At 34.7% G+C, this 21,279-nt stretch overlaps 1 protein-coding gene across 1 annotated transcript in view; it reads right to left on the minus strand.

Annotated features, from left to right (window-relative positions):
- LOC149781738 (echinoderm microtubule-associated protein-like CG42247) overlaps positions 1-21,279 on the minus strand; it is a 113,163-nt gene that overhangs the window by 8,310 nt on the left and 83,574 nt on the right. Inside the window, exons 18-20 of the mRNA XM_089935006.1 lie at positions 20,273-20,360; positions 9,321-9,416; positions 6,396-6,526 (exon numbers count right to left, since the gene is read on the minus strand). Coding sequence (XP_089791132.1) covers positions 6,396-6,526; positions 9,321-9,416; positions 20,273-20,360 — 315 coding nt within the window. The remainder of the gene's footprint in view (positions 1-6,395; positions 6,527-9,320; positions 9,417-20,272; positions 20,361-21,279) is intronic.

A 21,279-nucleotide genomic window follows, 5' to 3' on the forward strand; every position in this document is an offset into this window, starting at 1 on the left:
TATATATGGACAATAGAAATTAATATTTAAAAAAAGTCTTGTATATTCCATACATTTAGAAAACGTATGGGCTGATTTGAGTCCCCCAGTTTTGAACAGTGGAAATTTATCCTAGTGTCTGAACATTAATCGTTTAAGGTATGGACAATTAAATTCAGATAACAGCAGCTTCTGTTTAAAAATACAAACAACGAGAAAGAAAACACTGAATTTACACCCATGGGATACCAAGATGTCGTGCATTATTTACAATCAGATATCTTTTTATGAATCAAGTGATGTTAATTCAAGAAAACATCTTCACCTGTCTAATTTATAATATATACACTGAAAAGCAGTATATGGGGAATAACATGAAAGCTATTTTATTAGAAATTTTATCATAATATCATACTAGCAAATAATCCAGTGGCCTGAGTGGTTAGAGCATCCGCTTCAGATGCAGGAGGTCACAGTTTCAAACCCCAGTTGAGTCATACCATAGACATAAAAATGGTACTAACAGCTGCCTCACTTGGTGCTCAGCATTAAGAGGTTAGTGTTAGGACTGGTCGGTCTGGTGTCAGGATAATGTAACTTGGTGAGACATGATGCTACATGTCTGCAGCATGATGCCCCAGTGTTAGACATCACTATAAACTGCCACACTGCAGACATCATAGTGATATGGCTGAAAAATTGTTAAAGCGATGTTAAAAACACAGATGTGATTTATGTTACTCATGGTATATATTACTTTTTGATCGCATTGATTGGTTTCATAGAAATTCCAAGAGTAATTTCAATATTTAATGCAGCTATCACACTTTGTAGTCTTGCAAGCCATTCAAAAGATCTCCTGTCTGCCTGAACTTTGTTAAGGGATATTTCCTGTGTGTATTGATACCCAAACAATCGCTCAGCAAGTGTTTGATTTAATCATTCAAGGATTACCTGATCATGATGAATTTGGTGTGTTGTCTGATTCTGATGTTGTTTCATCAGAGATGTTACAGCACAATGAAATTCTTTGCCAGGATCAACCTGTAGCAACTATGGCCATCGTAGACCACCTTGTAGGCCTCAAAGATAAATTTGTTAAAATGCAAATGCAACTTCAGTTGTTGTCTTTGTTGGTAGTGGCTCTGCTTCTTTATATCTACTTGCAACATCAACAACAGTCAACACGTATTTGTATGTGTGCGATTGACATCTACCAGTTTTAATAGTATCATGTGATAAAAGCAAAATATCTGCCTGATGAACCTCATCGGGAGTTCTAACATCAAAATGTGTGTACTGAATTATTTTAGGTGGTGGTAGATAAATTTTCCATATTGCCTGTCGTGCTAAACAATCTGCAGCAACAGAACATGCAACACCTTCTGCATCAACAAGTTAACTAATTGCTGCTCTACCCCTCCAATATCATCTTGGGCTACAATAAATTGATTCCATAATAATAATAATAATAATCGGCTGAATAATTACCAGCCCCTAGCAGTAGTCTACCTTTCATTGCAGATCTTACCAAAATATTAGCAAGAAAATCTCTGAGATTTATTTTTTACAGACTTTAACATGTGTATCAACTTCACGTCTGCAATATGTCACTGTTGCAAACTGGATTTTTATATGCGACATCATGAACTTGGCACGCCTGATCAATTGCATTTACTGGATACTCTCCAGGTCTTGGTTGATTTAGCTCATCGAGTCGGATATCAAGTCGGGTTCCAGGACCACAATAATTATATCCCAGAAGATGCTTTTTGCCAGAATAATTAGCCCATGGAGCCCCTTGTAAGTTTCCCATTGAAAAAGCAATACCTCCACCTGTTTTATTAGAGATAAATTTGTATTTTTTTGGTACCATATTTTTACACACTTGCCTTAAGTGCACACTTTTTATTCCTCATTGTTACTGTTGTTAATCCAAGTGGGGGCTCTATATCGAGCACAATATAAATTCATATTATTTTTTATATTTGTACAACATGGCTATCAATGATTTCTCAGCGACATGAAAGCAAGAGACAGTCAAGCATCATCCATCGCTACCAAATTTTATCAGAGCAATTATCATAGGTGCATCTGAGTCTGGAAAGACGCCACTGTTGCTTAACCTGATGATGAGATGGCTCAAGTGGGATAAGCTGTATTTAGCGGCACCATCTGTATATGATCAGTGATGCTACAACATGCTTAAAGATTTTAATGAAAATGCGAAATTGTTGGATTAGGACGGAAATGATATTATTAACTTTATTACCGAACTGATGAAGCTCTATCTATGGATGATCTAAATGGACATAGTAATAATATAGTAGTATATGACGATGTTATGCTGAACAAACAATCAAATCCAGCTCAGATATTTTCTTGTGGCAGGCACATAAACACAGATGTGATTTATGTTACTCAGCGATATACACAAATACCTCAAGTGATCAGAGATAACTACAATCTTTTGATTATCTTTAATGCAGTTGATACACATACTCTGCTAAACATTTATCAGACTTGGTGTTCAGTGGGTTGGAAATGATTAAATTCAGAAATTTCTTCTCGTGCGCTCAAATGATTCCTCATGGATTTATCAAGATAAATTAACATGATCATCAGTCATGAGACCTGTCACTGTTTTTTACACCCTTGACTCTCTCAGGTCACACACACATGGGGGGGGCCTCCTCAGGTAAATGTATTTGACGCACACAAAAATAACCCTGTTAGAGGCCTCAGTGACGCTTGTACATTTTCACTCGTGGTAGGAAGGCTTTATCGCACAAATAAATCTGGTCTATTTACCCTCCCTACTTCAGCATTATTGATGCTCGCCCCCTTCATACACTGATTGATTACTTGCTCACTCACGCACTCACTCATGACAAACACGCTCCTGGGTCACATTAAGATTCGCAATATGTTGTAGAAGGCACTAAACAAATTTGAGATAAATGTATCAACTAAATTTGGTATTACTGCTACTGAAAGTTTTTTTTATTTGCGTATAGTCATTACATCATGTTAGAGAATTGTAAATTTAACATCCATCATTTTAATGAGAGAGAGAGAGAGAGAATGTTTGTTATAGGTTCTAATGACATTTTTCAGCACAAGATAGGCTAAACATGGCAGCCAGGTAGAGGAAGAACCTGGGAAAACTCTGGGAAAGAACCACCGACCCACAAGAAGCTACTGGAAAGCTTTCTCATGTGCCCACATTGGACAAGCTCAAGACTCAAACCCACGCAAACAGAGGTGAGATGGCAGTGATCCGTAATGGTAAGCACTTTAGACCACTCGGCCACGAGAGAGAGAAAGAGAGATAAAGAGAGAATCCCATGTCTTCCATTGAATCTAGTTTAGCTGCAAAGCAGTATAGAGAATACAGAAATCAACTAAATACTATTAAAAGAAATTGGTTTGCTTTTATTTTATTGTCTCAAATGCCAAATGCTCCAATAGTTGTTGTTGTTGTTGTAGGGTTTAACACCATTTTTCAGCACACATGGTGGCCAGTATTAATGGTGGAGGAAAAACCCGGGAAAATACCTCAAAGAACCCCGACCCATGAGAATCTACTGGCAAGCTTTCTCACATACCCACATCCGAGACTCTCCTCCAATAGTCACAAACAAGGAACTGCATTCAAATATTTAAATGTCTTAGATCTATATTATGATTAGGTTACTGACACATCATTTCCATCTGACAGATTAGTTTTTTTCCATTATCATAAAAACGTTTTTATATTTTCCTCACATGAACAAACAAATAAAAGGATGTGTATAAAACCATGCAGAACAACTTAAATTTGTTTAACATTTAAGATTTGGCAGTTTGCCACATTATTATTCATTTCAAGAAAATGTTGAGATTAATTCCAAACAATTATCAAACTTCCGCTGTTAATCACAGGACCATAATTTGGGCTGTAAAGTATTACATCAAGTCAGATGGCTTGGTGTTAAAAGCGCACTTTTTCCATGTTGAAATTGACATGATCTTGTGGTGGTAACATTGTATAACAGTATTTACAATGGTCACTGCCTTTATTTCTGCAGAACATCTGCTCAAACAGACTTTATTAGGGAGAGACCATTTAAGTTTCTATTGGACCATTTAAGTTTCTACTGGACCATTTAAGCTACTATTGGATTATTTTATCAGACACAAACTTATCTTGTGATGAATGAAAAACAAAACAGTAGGAAAGAACAATATAGTCCCATAAATTAAATGGCCAGTACAGAACCTTACAGTACAAATAAATTAAAAATTGAATTAACTCTTTACCTTCTGCTAACGCAAATATGTGACCATAAAAATAACCTTGTAACCCCAGAGATGCATATACAAGCTGCTAATAATACTCTCTCTGTCCCGGCTGGCTCATACATGCATTTCCGGCCAAGGGAATCGTCGTCAGAATACATGAATGTTGACATTTTGTTTTACTGTCACCATTGACCCTGTTTTCAATAGAATTTCCCACTTATATGCTGTAAAACTACCAACAGAATACGTTCATCATTTTATGTAAGGACTATTTTCATTGGCTAAATATTATAAAAGAGAATGGATGTTTGTAATTTCATCCAGTACAAAGCTTTAATATAAAAGGTGTATATGTGTATCTGGGGTTTCCCAACCCTTGGCCGGAAATGCATGTATGAGCCAGCCGGGACAGACAGAGTATTATTAGTAGCTTGCGTCTCTGGGGTTACAAGGCTATTTTTATGGTCGCATGTATGTGTTAGCAGAAGGTAAAGAGTTAAGAACTAATGAACAAAATAAATATTTTCGTCATGTCAAAGACAAGACAAAAACTTGGTTACAGTAACATACACCTTTTATACCATGTTAGGAAAATATGAAGAAAATTTACCGCAGTTGTAAATATGGTAATTCTCACATTCATTTTACATGAAGCAGTTCAAAGAAAACTGAAGGGATTCTTGAATGTGAAACCACTTGTCATAGAATCATTCTATTTTGATAAAACATACATAGCAGACCAGTCTAAATTGAAAATTAATGGTTACAAATATCTGAAAGAAATAAAAAAGGGATTTATCGATGTGACTTTTGGATGCTGTATAACTGGAAAATGTTAGAGGAGAGGGATTTTGTTAGACTTAAAAACATGTTGCACCGGACTGTTTTTAATGGATGAACCATATCAGGTTGAGGATAGCACAACAGTCATCATTTGTAGACTTTTTACAACCAGATGCAGGAAAATAGCAAACATAAATGTACGCTAAATAAAATAAATATGTAGGTTTTTCCTACAGTTTTCTGTAATTATGGCATGTAACATATAGATTGCTCTTTTTATGCTCAGATTACGCTTTTTTGCTACTTATATTAGTAATAAATTATGCCTGCACCTCTCTTGGCGGGGTTGGCAGGGGCGTATTAACCATTAAGCAGACTAAGCACGTGCTTAGGGCACCTGGGCCAAAGGGGGCAGCACAAAGTTGAGAAAAGGGTGAAAAGAAAAAAAACGAATGAAGATTTGTAAAAAAAATTGATAAAACTAGTGCCAATTCATCATAATGTTCTGTTTCTTGATCATGGTGCACCCTAGGGTTATTTTCCCAGGTGTACGTGGAAAATAGTGGGGGGCACCAAGATTTGTCAGTGCTTAGGGCACCAGTGAGCCTTAATCCGCCCCTGGGGGTTGGCATGTGTGAACCTGCAACAAAGCATTTCAGGTTCACATTTAATAAATTTCCCTTTGATCGGGTACCCAGGTAACAGATCATTTGGATTGATGGGTACCCATTAGAAATTTTCCAAAATGTTGATATATCTAACACACTAGGATAACTTGAAACTGTTGAAGAGAAGCTCAGCATGGTTTTATTAAATCAGGGTGTTCCGATTGTTTTTAATCAAGTAAAAGCATAAGCTTGTTGTAAAAGGTGTCTAAATAAAAAAATACAGTAGTATCAGTAGTTTCTGAGTTGTGTCCATGCTAATTAGAACTAGGAATTGTGCATAATTATCTGAAAACAATGTAGATAGATTGGAACCCCTCTCTCCCCAATAACTTCTAAAGAGCATGCTTGCAGCGATCATACACAGTAAACCAGGCCCATTTGATAGAGACCACATCCACTCCGTTGTGGTCATCCTTGACAGCTCCATGAGAAAGTGTGGTTTGCAATTCTCCACAAGCTGCTGTGACAACTCCATCAGAATGCACAGAGAGGTGGTGGCAGGGGTTTTTCTTAATCCTCTCCACTCTCTCTCCACACCCACTGCATTGCATGGAGTTCCAAAAGTACATGTGAGCTATATTGTATTACAAAATTAATGAAGGTATTAAAGACAAATATCTTTTACATCCTTTTTTTTGCTAATTTAAGCATATTTGTTAATGTAAATTAATAAGAGCATACCTTTGACCTTGAGGCAGGGTATTTGTACAGTCTAATTCTGCCGAAATCATCACCAGTCAGAACAAGGTCTCGGAAATTTGAGCGACTGACTGTGTTCACCTGTTCACCATTCACCAGAACTGTCCAGGTTCCTGCATTACCAATACATTGCTTCATTCAAACATCTATTTGTATGTCTTATTTTTCATTCTACCTACTTATCTATCTGCAATTGATGTTGCTGTTATCTACAAATTGAAATTTCTAATAAACCTATTTCATTTTGGAAATTGTTGGCATGAACTAAGAATTGCCTTTTGTCCTGTGAGAGAATATTTGTTAATACTGTTATTCTATAAGTCATCAATGCTAGTTACTGTGTTTTCTAAGTCATAAACTAGTTATGGTATTTTCATAAATGCTGGGTCAGATGCAAGTATCATATAAGACAAATGTCATCAAGAAAATAAAAACACTGAAACAATTTTCCTTGTAAAAATAGGTGAAAATTTCAATATACAAGAAATCTAAAACCACTGCTGATAAGAACATTCTGTTAAATTGGCTTGATCTCATGGCCAATGTAGATACATATTTCAGAGACATAATGAAAGAGATATATACAAAGTTCAAAACTAAAATACTCTGATCAGTTACTCTCAGACTGGCATTCTTGAACAGAATGAACTGTTCATTTGAAAACTTTGTTAATAACTAACATCTAAATATTTTATGATAAAAATGGACTAGCTGTGATGACATATATATTTAGTAAATTACATACAGGTTCTTGGTTAACTATGCTAGCAGAAACATTGATATATACAGGGCTCGAATTTAACACAAATTTCTTTGTAGCCAGAAGGACTAGTATATTGAGAAATTTACTAGTCCTGCCAAATCTTTACTAGTCCTGTTCACATTCAATTTTAAAGTTCAAACAACCCGCAACAAAACTGGATGTTTTCTGTGTGTTTGTTTTTGCAAATTGCGTACACCAGTTACACCACATAACGTTCCATTCCTTGTCATAATTCAGCTATTCCCTGTCCATTTCTTCTGAAATTTTCCATTACGCTTTTCCCTATCATAAGAATTATTCCTCATCATTCTCATTCAACTTTGGTTTTTTCCGGTGGCTGAACACCTTCTATCAAATGCCTCATTTTGCCTGTCTTATAAGGATGGAATTGTGCCTTGTTTTGAAATACGAGATGTTATAGTATAGCTGATGCAAATTATAAAAAGCAAGAAAAGGAATGGCACAGTGTGCTTTATATAAGAAAGTCAGAGCAAGAAACACGTTTCAAAACACGTCTTTGCCCCCTCCCACAATTAAATGGCTTCTCCCTAACAAAGACTTAACTTCAGCAGATGTTCTGCATGATCAAAGCAGTGGCTATTGTAAATACTGTTATAAAATATTAGCATCAGAAGATAGAGTAAGTTTCAGCTTGGAAAAGGTGTGTTCCCATCAAACGAAGCCATCTGACACTCAGCGCGTTATATTTAACAGCTCCAATTACGGTATCATAAATCAAAAGTTTGGTAATTGTTCCTAATTAATCAAACCTCAGTGTATTGTTGAAATTAATAATAAGGCAGACAATTTTCAAGTCTTAGATGCCCATGCTCAGAGATTTTAATTCCCAACAAACGTATGGCATTCTGCTTGGATATCTCCACGTGTATTCAATTATTTGTTCATTCTTGTAAGGGAAAAATATAAAAACTATTCTTATCATCACAGAAAAAGTAATTGTATGGAAAGGATGTGTCAATAACGTAATCGTAATAAATTGATCTAATTCTTATAATTATTTCGAAGGAAATGTAAAATATGTAGTTTCCTGTTTGTGACTGTTGGCGCGTTTGGGTAGCGAGCAAAAAAAAGGAACCTTAAACAAAAAAAACGTGCAAACTAATTTCTTTGAATAGTTTTTGCCATGTTCTTTTGTGTGGTATACCGCTTTGTAGTTTATTACTGTGGTCAAGTGAATAAAGTGTGATACCATGTAATTTTTTCATTTAATTCGTTATCAGATTAATTAGGATCAATTACCAAACTTCTGTTGTCAATGACAGGACCATAATTTGCGCTGTTAAGTGAAATGCACAAATCGGATGGATTCTTGTTATAGAAATGCACCTTTCCGAGGCAGAAATTGACTTCATCTTCTCATGCTAATATTTTATGACTGTGTTTACAGTGGCCACTGCTTTGATTCTACAGAACACCTACTAAGTCAAGTCTTTATTAGAGAATGGTGTAAACAAACGCTGACTATTGATAACCGAAACTTACTAGCCCATCGGACTATTAACATTATGAAAGTTACTAGTCCAACAGGAAATCTGCTAGCCTTGGACTAGCGGATTACCACTAATTTAGAACCCTGATATAGCTAAACATACTGAGATATGGATAAATGTAGAAATATGCTCTGAATTCATTTATTATGGTCATGCAAAAATGGCTGTCATTATTATATTTGTGGAATAGAGATAGAGGAACTTTTATCTTTGCAGGTCAACCCTTGTTCATCTAGTTTTTTAATTAATGCTTTGCAGTAACTATAAAATCCAGACAAATGGTAATCCAATATATTAATTTCACAGAGAGACAGACAGATATATAATGCTGTTTAGCAACACAGGAAAAATTACAGACTGCCACATACAAAGACAAACAGAAACAGAGTTCAACTTAGCATGAAGACATGCCTAATGGTAAAAAAAAAACCAAATTATTTTTAAAAATTCTAACAGAAGCTTTCATTAGAGTCAGTCTTTTATTTTTTTCAAGTTTTACATGACTGCTCCCCTGTCACAGCTAAATTTTACAGCAAAGCTTAGCAAAACAAATGGGAGAGAAGGATAGCAATAGAAATAAAACATGGTAAGGAAGCATAAAAACATACAGGAGTTAGGAAACATTTAATGTACCTAGTATATTGTATGCTATTGTGCTGTTCTGTGTATGCCAATCCATGTCGCGTAGAACATAGGCCTGTTTGATCTGCTGGGAATTTCCAACATCCCCTGAAATGATTAAAAAATTAACTGAATCCTTGTAAACAAGGAATTTCCAACATACTTTGAAACGATCACAAGCTAATTGAATCCATGTAACATCACCTCAAATAATTAGATAACTAATTTAATCCTTGGACTGCTCCAGTGGCCTAGTGGTTAGAGCATCTGCCTCGGAAGCCAGAGATTGTGGGTTTGAACCCCAGCGATATGACTGAATTTATTTTAAAGCTATGTTAAAAATCCTAATCACACACACACACACAATTTCCAATATCCGCTTAAAAAATTAGAAAACTCATTTAATCTTTGCAATCCAGGAATTTTCAACATCCCCTGAAATGATTAGAAAACTATTAAATCCTGGTAACATGCAGTGAAATGATTGGAAACTTATTTAATCCTTGTAAACAAGGGTTTCATGGAATACCACAGCCTGCAAAACCTTGAAATGTTGTTTTTAACATCACTTGGAAACAAGAAAAAACATAAACAACTGAAAAAAATTTATGCTTCCACCTTTACCTGAAAGTGATATTTTGTGGGTAGATATATTTGCTGACATAGGCATTACCCAGTATTAATTATATCTATATATCATAACAATACATAGGCATTGGATAATATATGTGATGTGACGTGATTTGGATTTTTAATGTAACTTTAACAATTTTTTGGTCATATTGCTACAATGTCTGCAATGTGGCAGTTTATAGTGATGTCCAGCACTGGGGCATCATGCCGCAGACATGTAGCATGATGTCCCACCCAGTCACGTTATCCGACACCAGGCCAACCAGTCCTAGCACTAACCTCTTAATGCTGAGCGCCAAGCAAGGCAGCTGATAGTACCATTTTTCTAAGTCTTTGGTATGACTCGGCCAAGGATCAAACCCATGACCTCCCACATCCGATGCAGACGCTCTAACCACTAGGCCACTGGAGTGGTGAATAATATAAATTATTTGTTTATATTATAATGATACATAGGCATTGGACAATATAAATTGTTTGTAGATATTGTAATGAGACATAGGTATTAGATTATTTAAATTATCTGTGATTATAATGATAGAGCATAGAAGTTCCAGACCTTTGTCTATTACCGAGGATATTACAAATTATACAATTCTTAAGTTACTAAATCTAGTGGAAGCAGCAATGACAAAAATTATGATACTTGTTATAATTAAAACTGTAAAGACAGGTAATTACAGATAATTAAGATCTAATTACTGTAATGTCTTTCAATGGAACTTTTTATTCAAAAGGAAATCAAACTCTGACTGGTTGACACAATATCCCAAGTTCAAACTCAGTCTTAAACGTTTTATGATCTCCAAGTCTGGTAGTGCCACAAAAAAAAAATTGTATCTGTTTGGCAATATCGACACTTATTTAATTTGGATTTTGTTTTTCATTCTGATTTGAACTTCTATATACCAACCATCATTTAGAAAACAGTTGTTCGAACTTAAATTCAATAAGCCCACAATATCAGTGACTATTTGGTTTTAACTGTAATTTTACAGTACAACAACAAAAATTGGTTATTTGGTGCTGAGGCAATTGGAATAAAATGACTTGCCCATGGAAATATCACAGTAGTGGACGCTGGCTAATCCAATGGTGGGATTCATACCTGCAACAGTTTGGTAGCATGTGCATCATTCTAACAAATGAGCCACCAAAGATCCTGCCTCCACCAGTTAACTCTTACAAAATGAGGAGACTGCAGGGATCCATACAGTGAAGAGGACATTCCAAATGAATGGGAATATATCAAGAGCAAGCAGGGATCCATACAGTGAAGAGGACATTCCAAATGAATGGGAATATATCAAGAGCAAGCAGGGTCCATGCAGTGAAGAGGACACTCCAAAAGAATGGGAATATGTCAAGAGAGTTCTAAGTAAGTTTGCTTGGATAAGGAAGGTTGATAAAATTGTAAATAAAATTATACAAATTGTTCATGCTGGTTGGAGTTTAACAGCACGTACAACACATTATAAGCAGAGTCATGTACAAGAAATGAGAGCTAAATGCCTTTTACAGTAATATACCAGGGTAGCCAATGCATGCTGGTCTAGTTTGGTATCAGACCTGTGATGTTTGTATTATAAATCCTACACTCTACCCACTGAGCTACTGGAAGTAAAGTGGGTGGGTGGGTAGGTAGGCAGGTAGGTATTAAGGAGTAACAGTACATCACAATCATACTGGTCACGTGGTGCTTAGGTGACTGTGTATCATGGATCATGATTACCAAAGTCGGAAAACCTTTTGAGCACATGACTTGTATTTGATAAAAAATTCTGAAAACTCTCCTACCATATATGCTCGCGTATAAGCCCATTCACGTATAAGCTGACCCCCAAACTGAACAGGTATAAACACTAAAAAGTGCATGACATGCATATAAGCCGACCTACAATTGAGACATCTCAAGATGCACAAGGTAAGTTCTAAATGCATTTATTTAGGCAAAGTTATATTTTTAACAAAATTACATGTATACTTATCTCGAGGTTAGCGTGCATGATTATTAAAAAGAAATGGTATAAACTTGCTTGAAAAATAATTTATTTAATTTTCTGTTTTCTTATTGTTTCTGCCTAATTTAGATTTGTGTATAATTTGATCAAATGATGACAAGAATTTTGCAATCGCAAGTTGCTGTAACACTACCTCTCCCTTTTGACTCGATTATTGTTTATGCATTATTGCACTGGGCATTTTATATCAGTGCACTGGTAATTCCATTTTTACTTTGCTTTGAAACTGTAAATACCTAATTCATTAAAATGTAATCCCAGTATGACAACACAATGAACAAACAATACGGTATGATGCTAAAACCATAAAAGCTGAGTTGCATTTTGCTTTCATGTAAGCGACCTTACACCATACCTGTCAATTTTCATGCCGGGAGGAAAAAACTCCCAATTTTTGGGGTTGCTCCATGCCTACCTCCCGATTTCATAATACCTTCCAATTTTTGCAGAGAACTCTCGATTATTATATTATGTCTTTGATTTTCATTTCTTCTACACAAGAAAAGTTCTATATGTTCTGTTGTATCACCTGTGAATTATTGTTGTGTCAAAATAATTACTTTTCTATAAAGAATTCACTTCTCCACTAAACAGAATGTTAAGTTTAAACATTATTCATATAAACTAATGGTTTTGTTTTTACCTCTATATTAATACAAAAATAAAATAATAAACCAGAACAAAAAAGTAAACAACAACAATAAAATTGTCCACAATTAATTTCAGTCCCAAGAATGATCACTACGAATGCTGTAACTCCATCTGCAATAGCGCCATTCCCATGGAAGAAACTTACACGAGTGAACACCTGACATTTTTATACCATATATATCAATGATAATTACCATCATTAAATTAAAAGAAGGAATGAAAATACATACCATGCAGCAAATGTGTCCTCAAAAAACTAATTCAGAATACATGTTTTATAATAAACAATACTAAATGCTTTACGAGTTGACAATAGGGAATAAGGTCAGATATACCAAGAGGGGAAAATAGTTGTTACATGTACGGTACCATGAGGATGGCTATTTTGGTACCTATAGTTCAACAAAATTGGGAATCCTTTCTTTGCCAATCAACTGCTGGTGCATGCATAACACACAATAGTGTAGAACGTGGTTTCTTTGAATTACGGTGGATGGCCAATCATTTTCACAAAATAGTTGCATGGATAAGGATTAACTTTTAATTAGTCGCACTGGCTTTCTTGTTTGTTTATTTAAGACTAATCTTCAGCTATTGTGCACTCTGACCACAGCTGACCAAAATATGAAAATAGGGCACATCACAAAATGAAATAAATTCGCCAACTATCAACATAGGAGACGCAGAAACATCAAGCTTTCCATTGTGTGGAAAGTTATGATGTTTGTTCAGCTAAAACACAAAACTAAAATTGATTGATGTTGATCTTAGCTGAACTATATGAGAATTTTAGCCTTTGTTAATACCACTCTTTGCGAACATGTAAATTATGATGGTTATGTGCCTTGTACAATTAAACGTGCGTACCTTTTTAAAAAATATTACCTCAATTTGTAGGATTGCTTATATCATTGAAAATAAGTAACTCATGAGCGCGTGATTCAACATAAATGAAACAACTATTAATACAATTAGGTTGAAACAATGAATAAAGCAAAATCTCCATCTAATATGTTATGTTTGGAAATAAGTATGGATTTAAGTGATGCTATGCACGCTTTGCACTGTGTAAGTACTGTACATTATAGTTCAGCATGTTCTCCCTGGTAAACTCAACTGGCCCACGAATTATGAAGTCTGTATTTACCTTTATTTAACTTCATGTTGGAGAAATCAGAAAATATGCAGATGCAAAATAATAACAAAATCAATCATAGTACTTTATAACACTTTAATAACTGTTGGGTCACCAAAAGTTACTCTTTTTTACATGCTTATGTCTTAGGACACGGAAAAAATTATTGTTTCAAGTCCCAGGATTTACAGCCATTACAGTAGTCAACAAAAAGATCTAAAAACTGTAAAGTTAGACATTGGCCCACGGAGAAGCTGACCCACCCCTTCTTCCAGGCCTTTATTTTTTCTTAAATTATTAGGCTTTTACGTAAGTATATACGGTAATTCATAAGTTTAATTAGACTGAAGGTAGGCTCATACAATTTCAGCATATTCTCAGCTAGGCTTCCTCTTCTAGAATGTCAATTTTTAATTGTATAGGCATGCATAATCCAATTAGCATACCTGATATGGTTTTTTGGGGGGTTTACCTGTGGAAAAAGTTTTGAGAATATAAATTAACTAAGTTGATGCTATAATTTTCAATGCAGTCACAAAATTTTGCCTTGAAAAATACTGGTATATTTGATTATCAAAGAAAGGCTGCATTATGGAATGTTCCGTTCCAGATCTCACTTCTCTAACCTTTGTCATCATCTATTGCTGACTTGTATTTTCTTATTTGCCTCTTTCATTTAAATTTTTCATTTCGAACTAACAGAAGTTTGATTTCTTGCTAATTTATAAATTTCTGCATTTACCTTTCTTAAGAAATTTAGTTCCTTACATCACTTATACAACCATGAAAATACATTACACTAACAGAAGTGACTTCAATGCAAAATTCATCTGTAAAAAGCACAAGCCCCTAAATTTTCAATAAGTTATTTTTATTAAAATGAACTGTCAGCTGAAACTTGATTGCCATTGGTAATTTTGGCAATCACTATCACCACCTATGACACTCTGAGTTCAGGACCCTCAGTCTCATGAAATTGGGAAACTGGGATTTAGGTGAGAAAAGACCAAGTCCATTAGGAGATATAAGATGATGACATTCAAATAAAAGATATAAAACTTTAATAGAGTAAACCTTCTTGTGTATAAAAATTTCCATCATTTGCTCTCATTTAAATTTTAGCTAATCAATACTTTTGGAATATACAAATTCTTTATTTCTGTTCATGTAATTATCTTTCTTGCCAACTAAATTTCTTTTCCTAATAACCATCTAAGAAAAATGACCATCCCTTGAATTCAGTTTCTGAAAGATGAGGGTCCAGGGATTAGATATTAACACATTAACCCCTGCTGCCTTGATAACAAGTCGTACTTTACCTCGTTCATCTCCTGAGTGCCTTGATAACGTGGCTGAGTTTACCTCGCTTGTATCCCAGGTGCTGAGTTTGAGTGGCAGTATTTGTCTAGGCCTGTATCCCACACGACGGATTAAATCAGTGCAAACCATTGGTTGATCTGAAGCCATTTCCTAATTATGCAGGCAGTTTAACCAATAAAATGTTAGCTTACTTAAATAGAATGAACATTGCCAAACAACGAGAAAAAAATTGACTTCAATAGCAGCAGAAATAGTGAAAATACAGAGTGACCCCGCTATGACACGGTAGTTGGGAGCCATATAACCCAACCATGTTATAGACCGAACCGACTGTTATAAGCAACCACGTCAGATAGCCGAAGAAAATGTACCCCCCCAAAAAAAATTGTGGGGGGTGTAGGTAATAAATGAAGGCGGTAAAATATGTGCTTCAACGGCACAGTTACCATCTTAAATTATTGCATATTAAATGAGAAATACACATGTAGTGAAAACAGAGAAGACATATATAAATATAATAGTTTACTTTATTTAGAGAACCATGAATTGGTACATATACATGAATCCTGTTTATATATAAATGTCTAATGTATAGCATGAATAGAGTATCAACACCGTGTACTCACCCGCGAACCTCATCATATACATTGAATACATAACAAGTGATTCCATCGAAAATATGTACACACAGCTTTAAAATATTCAATAATTTTGTAACAGGTCACATTGGTCTGAATTCAGTAGAAAAACATAGCACAATCACGTAACGAATGACAAAGCACATTTACTTTTCAGTATGTTCCAAGTTGGTAAAAGTTAGTTTGTGTTTTAAGCCGCCGTTGGTAGCGTTCTTAAGCATAAACTTTTTCCCTACAAAAAGGAAACTTTCATAGCACAGTTAACATGTTCCAGTCACGCTGGAAAATGCAAAAATCAATCAGATTCCATCACTTTTATTTAAGTTTGGTACTGACTTCCTTTGAAGAAAAGTTCTTTGCTGTTATTGAAAGATTGTAGTCGGCTTTCTTTGATGAAGGGTGCATGCGCTATTGAAGTCACCAATAAAGGACAGCTTTGGAGAACCAAACAAATGCCCATTTCTTATTGTGGCCACATCATTAAATAACTGTATTGCATGATTGAGACTGGTATTTTTTCCGTTTGTTGAGTATGTTTTCATAACAGTCAGTGTTCAAAGGTTATCTGTTTCCTTTGAAATTTCAGCAAACTGTTTTATCTGGGTACATTTTTAAAAAGGAATTAGCCATCGTTTGGACTATTCTAGTTACTGTCCCTCCATGCATACTGAATAAACCAATAAGTAAGAGGTATTTTTTTTTTTATTTGTGGTAGCAGCGTGATGCTGCCTTCCACGCATGCATCTGAAAATTAACAAAGGGTCAACGGACAATGGAGACCTGGGTGTTCTGATGACAGGGATTATTAAAGAAAATCCGAGTTTTCTGAAGGATTTAATTCTGAGTGAAAAGAAGAAAAATTTTACTTACCATCCCCATACAAATGTCAGTCTTTGTAAATATATTAATTACACCACTCCCTCGATAACTCATGCCCTGATAACTCGCGAACCCACTTATAACGCAGTGTCAGGCGTGGATCCCATTTTTTAAACCCAAAAATACAAAAAAATTTATCCCTATTTGTTGAACTTGAAGAAAATCGCGATCAAAATTGGTAACAGAAACTCGTTTTGTATCACTCATTTTATCGTTAAAAACGGAAATTTTAATCAACACTACGAAATATCAAATTTAAAAATAACTCATACAATTTTTTACATTTTCTTTCCAAACAACATTCCTAGTATACTGCAATTAATGATATGTAAGGAAATTCTGATCAATGAAAATGTCACGCCGAGTGGAGGCAGTACTTAATAAATACAAATTAAATAATTTTTTATGATTTGAAATTTGGGTTCTAGTTCCATCTTTTAGTTCCTTTTAAGTGTAATCATCGAAAGTGCAATGTGTCCTCTTGTAATTAAATGTAAAATGCATCAATCTACCGTAACAGCTATGTCCGCAAGCGTTTCTCTGAGAACCTAATTATGTGCCGACCGTGTTTTGATAACTGACTTGCGGAAGTATTTGTTGTATTGTTGTACTTAATAAATACAAATTAAATAATTTTTTATGATTTGAAATTTGGGTTCTAGTTCCATCTTTTAGTTCCTTTTAAGTGTAATCATCGAAAGTGCAATGTGTCCTCTTGTAATTAAATGTAAAATGCATCAATCTACCGTAACAGCTATGTCCGCAAGCGTTTCTCTGAGAACCTAATTATGTGCCGACCGTGTTTTGATAACTGACTTGCGGAAGTATTTGTTGTATTGTTGCACTGAATTAAAAGCTGGCCTCCTTTATATTATCACATTAATTATGTCTTTTGAATAAAAAAAAGGAGGTGGAAGAAAAGAAAAGTTAAAAGGCACAAAAATCGGACTAACTTAAAATCTAGCGGCCTTGGTCGTATGTCAGGTGAACTCACTTCATTTGATCAATCGAACACTGTAATAAACGTTATTGTGTATGTAACAAAACATACCTTAAATTAACCGACTCTTTCACAATTGTGATCAAAGATAACAAGGCAGCAAAGCGAAAAGAATACTTCGTAAAATAAAGAGCTTGATTTCATAGATATGTACCATTGTGGGCAAGCGAGTTTCAGAGAATTCTTGAACTGGCATTTAGAGATATCCTCAGGGATGATAAGATATTTCATTATTACTTCCAATGAAATCACAGCATTAACATTGCACTAATTGAACAATAAAAAATTGAGTTTCGACGTAGACGTGTCATGAAATAAATGTTGCGTGTTTTTGAAAAGAAAAAGGAATCTTGTTTGGTGGTGTATCAACAGTTAGTCTAGTTCCTAAATTGTGGACTACCGATTTGGCAAGATACTATTAAATACCACTACGGGAACCAGACACATCAAGAAAACAAAAAGCAGTGATGTAATACACAGATTTTTCGCATACACGTGATGGTTGTTCAAACCAGTTGGAATGATCTTTCATATGTTGGATATTTTGAGAGAAAAAAAAATGTTATTTAAACAGAATAATGAACAACTTCATTAGAAAAAGCTCATTATTAAAAATTATTATCGACGTGATTGTAAAATGAGGATTCAGTCATTAAACAGCCCAGTTCACTAACGCCGCCCCCCCCCCACCTCCCCATACGGTTTTCTCTATGTCAAAGCGATTTTTTTCAATTTTTGGAGGTCTCTTGGTAACTCGCGCCTTACTTATAGTGCAATCTTTGTTTGTGGACCCTGATGTGCGCGAGTTATCAAGGGAGAGGTGTATTAGCGAGCAGCCGAAAATCCGATGAAAGATAGATTACAAGACAATGCCTCTTCCAGTTGATATCCGTTACCAAAAATGTCAACAACAAAAAAGCGGATATTTCACAGCATACAGAACTCATGTTAGATGTCAAAATAAGCGGATTATGATATAACAATGCACTGTTTAGATGGTTTGTCAACATGGACAAAGAATTTGTTTATGTAACAATTGATAAATTTCAGTGCATTTTATATCCAGTTTACGGCTTCCTTTCATGGGGCCTCTGAATTTCTGCACTCCAAACCAATGGTTGTATATAAAAATTTAAACAGCCAACAATGTCGCCAATAAAAAAAAAGTCACATGGTATGTTTTGCAGCTAATAAAAAAACAATCCAAGTTTGCGACATTGGCAAAGACCTACGCGATCCCAGAATAAACTTTGTATGCATTTATTTCTTTGTACTTTCGTGCACAAGAAAAATACATATAAAATTTCAGGAGCTAAGCCATGATCATCTTGTATTATTCATACGCGATCTCTTCTCCAAAATGATAACAAACATTTTACATTTTTGTTGTACTTTTTAAGAAAGAATCTTTTTGTGCACAAGAAAAATACATGTATATGAAACTTCAGGAGCCACACAACGACCGTGTTATATCCGAATTATGTTATAATGGAGCATGCTATAGCGGGATCATGCTGTATATAGATCTAGAAATGATGCAAATTGACGAGAATCAGCCACTGGAAGCAGACTTTTACTTGACAGACTCTGAGAGAGAATTTTCAGGATTTTAATCAGACGAGATTGATAATGACATCGAAATAGCTACTGAAGATAACAGCAGTAGTGATGAGAATGAGAATGTTGAAGAGGTTGGAGAAGAAGAAGAAGAAGAAAATAAAAGAAGAGCTGATCGATGGATTGTAAATGATAAAACACACATTGACAAGAGGCTATACACAGGACCATTACCAGGGCCAACAACGGATTTAGACCCTGATGCAAATGAATTTAATTTTTTGGAGCTTATTTTTTTCTTTTGAAGAATCATTAAATAAATGTTTTGTAAACGAATGTCATTAGCATGAGTGTTCATAATTCATGGTTTATTAAGTGTTTTTATTAGTTTATAAATTTTCAGTGAGAATTCTATGGAAGAAAGGTAAGTAAAGAGCAAGGAAAATATGCCCATATGTGTACAGTATTCACAGGATGTTAAGTTTACAAGAGAGATGACAACTGGAATTTCTGCATACATAAACTAAAATTATTTCATATGCTGATGGTGTTAATAATTCTGTGTGAATTCATAATGGATTTTATGGATTATTCATGGCAAGAGAAGCAAATTGGCAAGTACATCATTTGTTTTCACCTTCATACATGAGTTTTATTTCTGCATGTAGCATGTAATTTACACCATTATGTATGTAATTTTATTAAGAATTGCTGTGTCAAATTTCAGCCTAATTAAATGAATATAAATAAAATAATAACAAATTTATTGCAAGTAGCCCCCGCTATACATATCTGCAAGCCATGTGCTGTCAACAAGTCTCAGGAATACAGGCACTGGTAAGGCTAACACTGCTCTAGGTGATCTCTGCATTATTTCTGTAGGGGACTGCCTAGCTGTTTGGCTCAGGGGTTAATGTGTTAAGGACCCAGATGATGTACGCTTTTAGAACACTGTGGGACCAAAGGAAGCATCCGAGGTTTAAGATATGCTGGAAGCAACCCCAGAGAACATTTTATCTTGTCAGGACACCGAGAACTTGGTCTCAAATCCTCAAGACTTCACAAATATGCAATCTTTATGCTTGTTTACATTGTAGAATATTTTTTATGTTATTAAAACAAAAACTTACAGAAACAGACATTCAAATCCTCATCTACACTCTGCAAGTAAAGACTATCACTGGACCAGTCCAGGTTTTGCACAGCACAGGTGTGACCCTAGATTTATGGAAAAGCAATGATGTCAATAAGTATACAAACCAATCATATGGATTCTTCAGCTTTTACTTTGTCATAATATCTATGTTTTTGGCATGTGATATAATTTTCTTAATTTGTTCCTTATCTTTTATATTTTCTTATAATCTATCTTATAGTTCTTATACCTTAAGTTAAAACTTTGAACTTTCTGAATTGCTTTCGTAAAGTTTAAAAACTAGGCAAATAAATGTTGTGAAGCTATCGATGACACATTTGTCCTAAATTAAACACGTTAAGATAGGAATTACACATGCTTGTCCTAAATCAACCACTTATTTCATGGATAAAATAGTGTCTATTTTGGTAATTGCTCTTGGTAATGTGGCCATATATAAAAAGTATTCCACATATCTCTGACACCTATTGCTGTAGATCATATAACGTGCAAATATACAGCTTATTAAAAACAACATGAATCGGCAAATGAAACAGCAGTTCACCAAGAAAACTCAGATTGATGCTTTCTGTTAAAATTTCTTCATATGCTGTTGTATGTTACAAAAACAGTTGTTTTAGGGTTACTTTAAAGTTTGTATTCTCATTCATGTTTGATGACAAATCAGTTTCATTGATCCAATAACCAAAGGCTTTAATGCTAGGATGTTTTCTATCAAAGTCAGTAAAATTCTCTTACGCTGTTTTTGAAAGGGATTTGTATCATTTTTTTAATAAATTTTCCACATCTGTAATTGAAAGACATTTTGTACCTGGGTGATTTCTTTGGCCATATTTGAAGGTAGACCAGCATCATTTATCCTAATGGATATTATATGACTGATAAATTTTAAGAGGAAAGGGAATTTTTTTGTTAAACTTAAAAACACTGTAGACATGTAGACAGTTAAAGTAAGTGTTATGCATAATTAATTTATCAATG

This window comes from Sinohyriopsis cumingii, chromosome 15, assembly GCF_028554795.1.
Source record: "Sinohyriopsis cumingii isolate HCF-2022 chromosome 15, ASM2855479v2, whole genome shotgun sequence".
Classification (NCBI taxonomy): Eukaryota; Metazoa; Mollusca; class Bivalvia; order Unionida; family Unionidae; genus Sinohyriopsis; species Sinohyriopsis cumingii.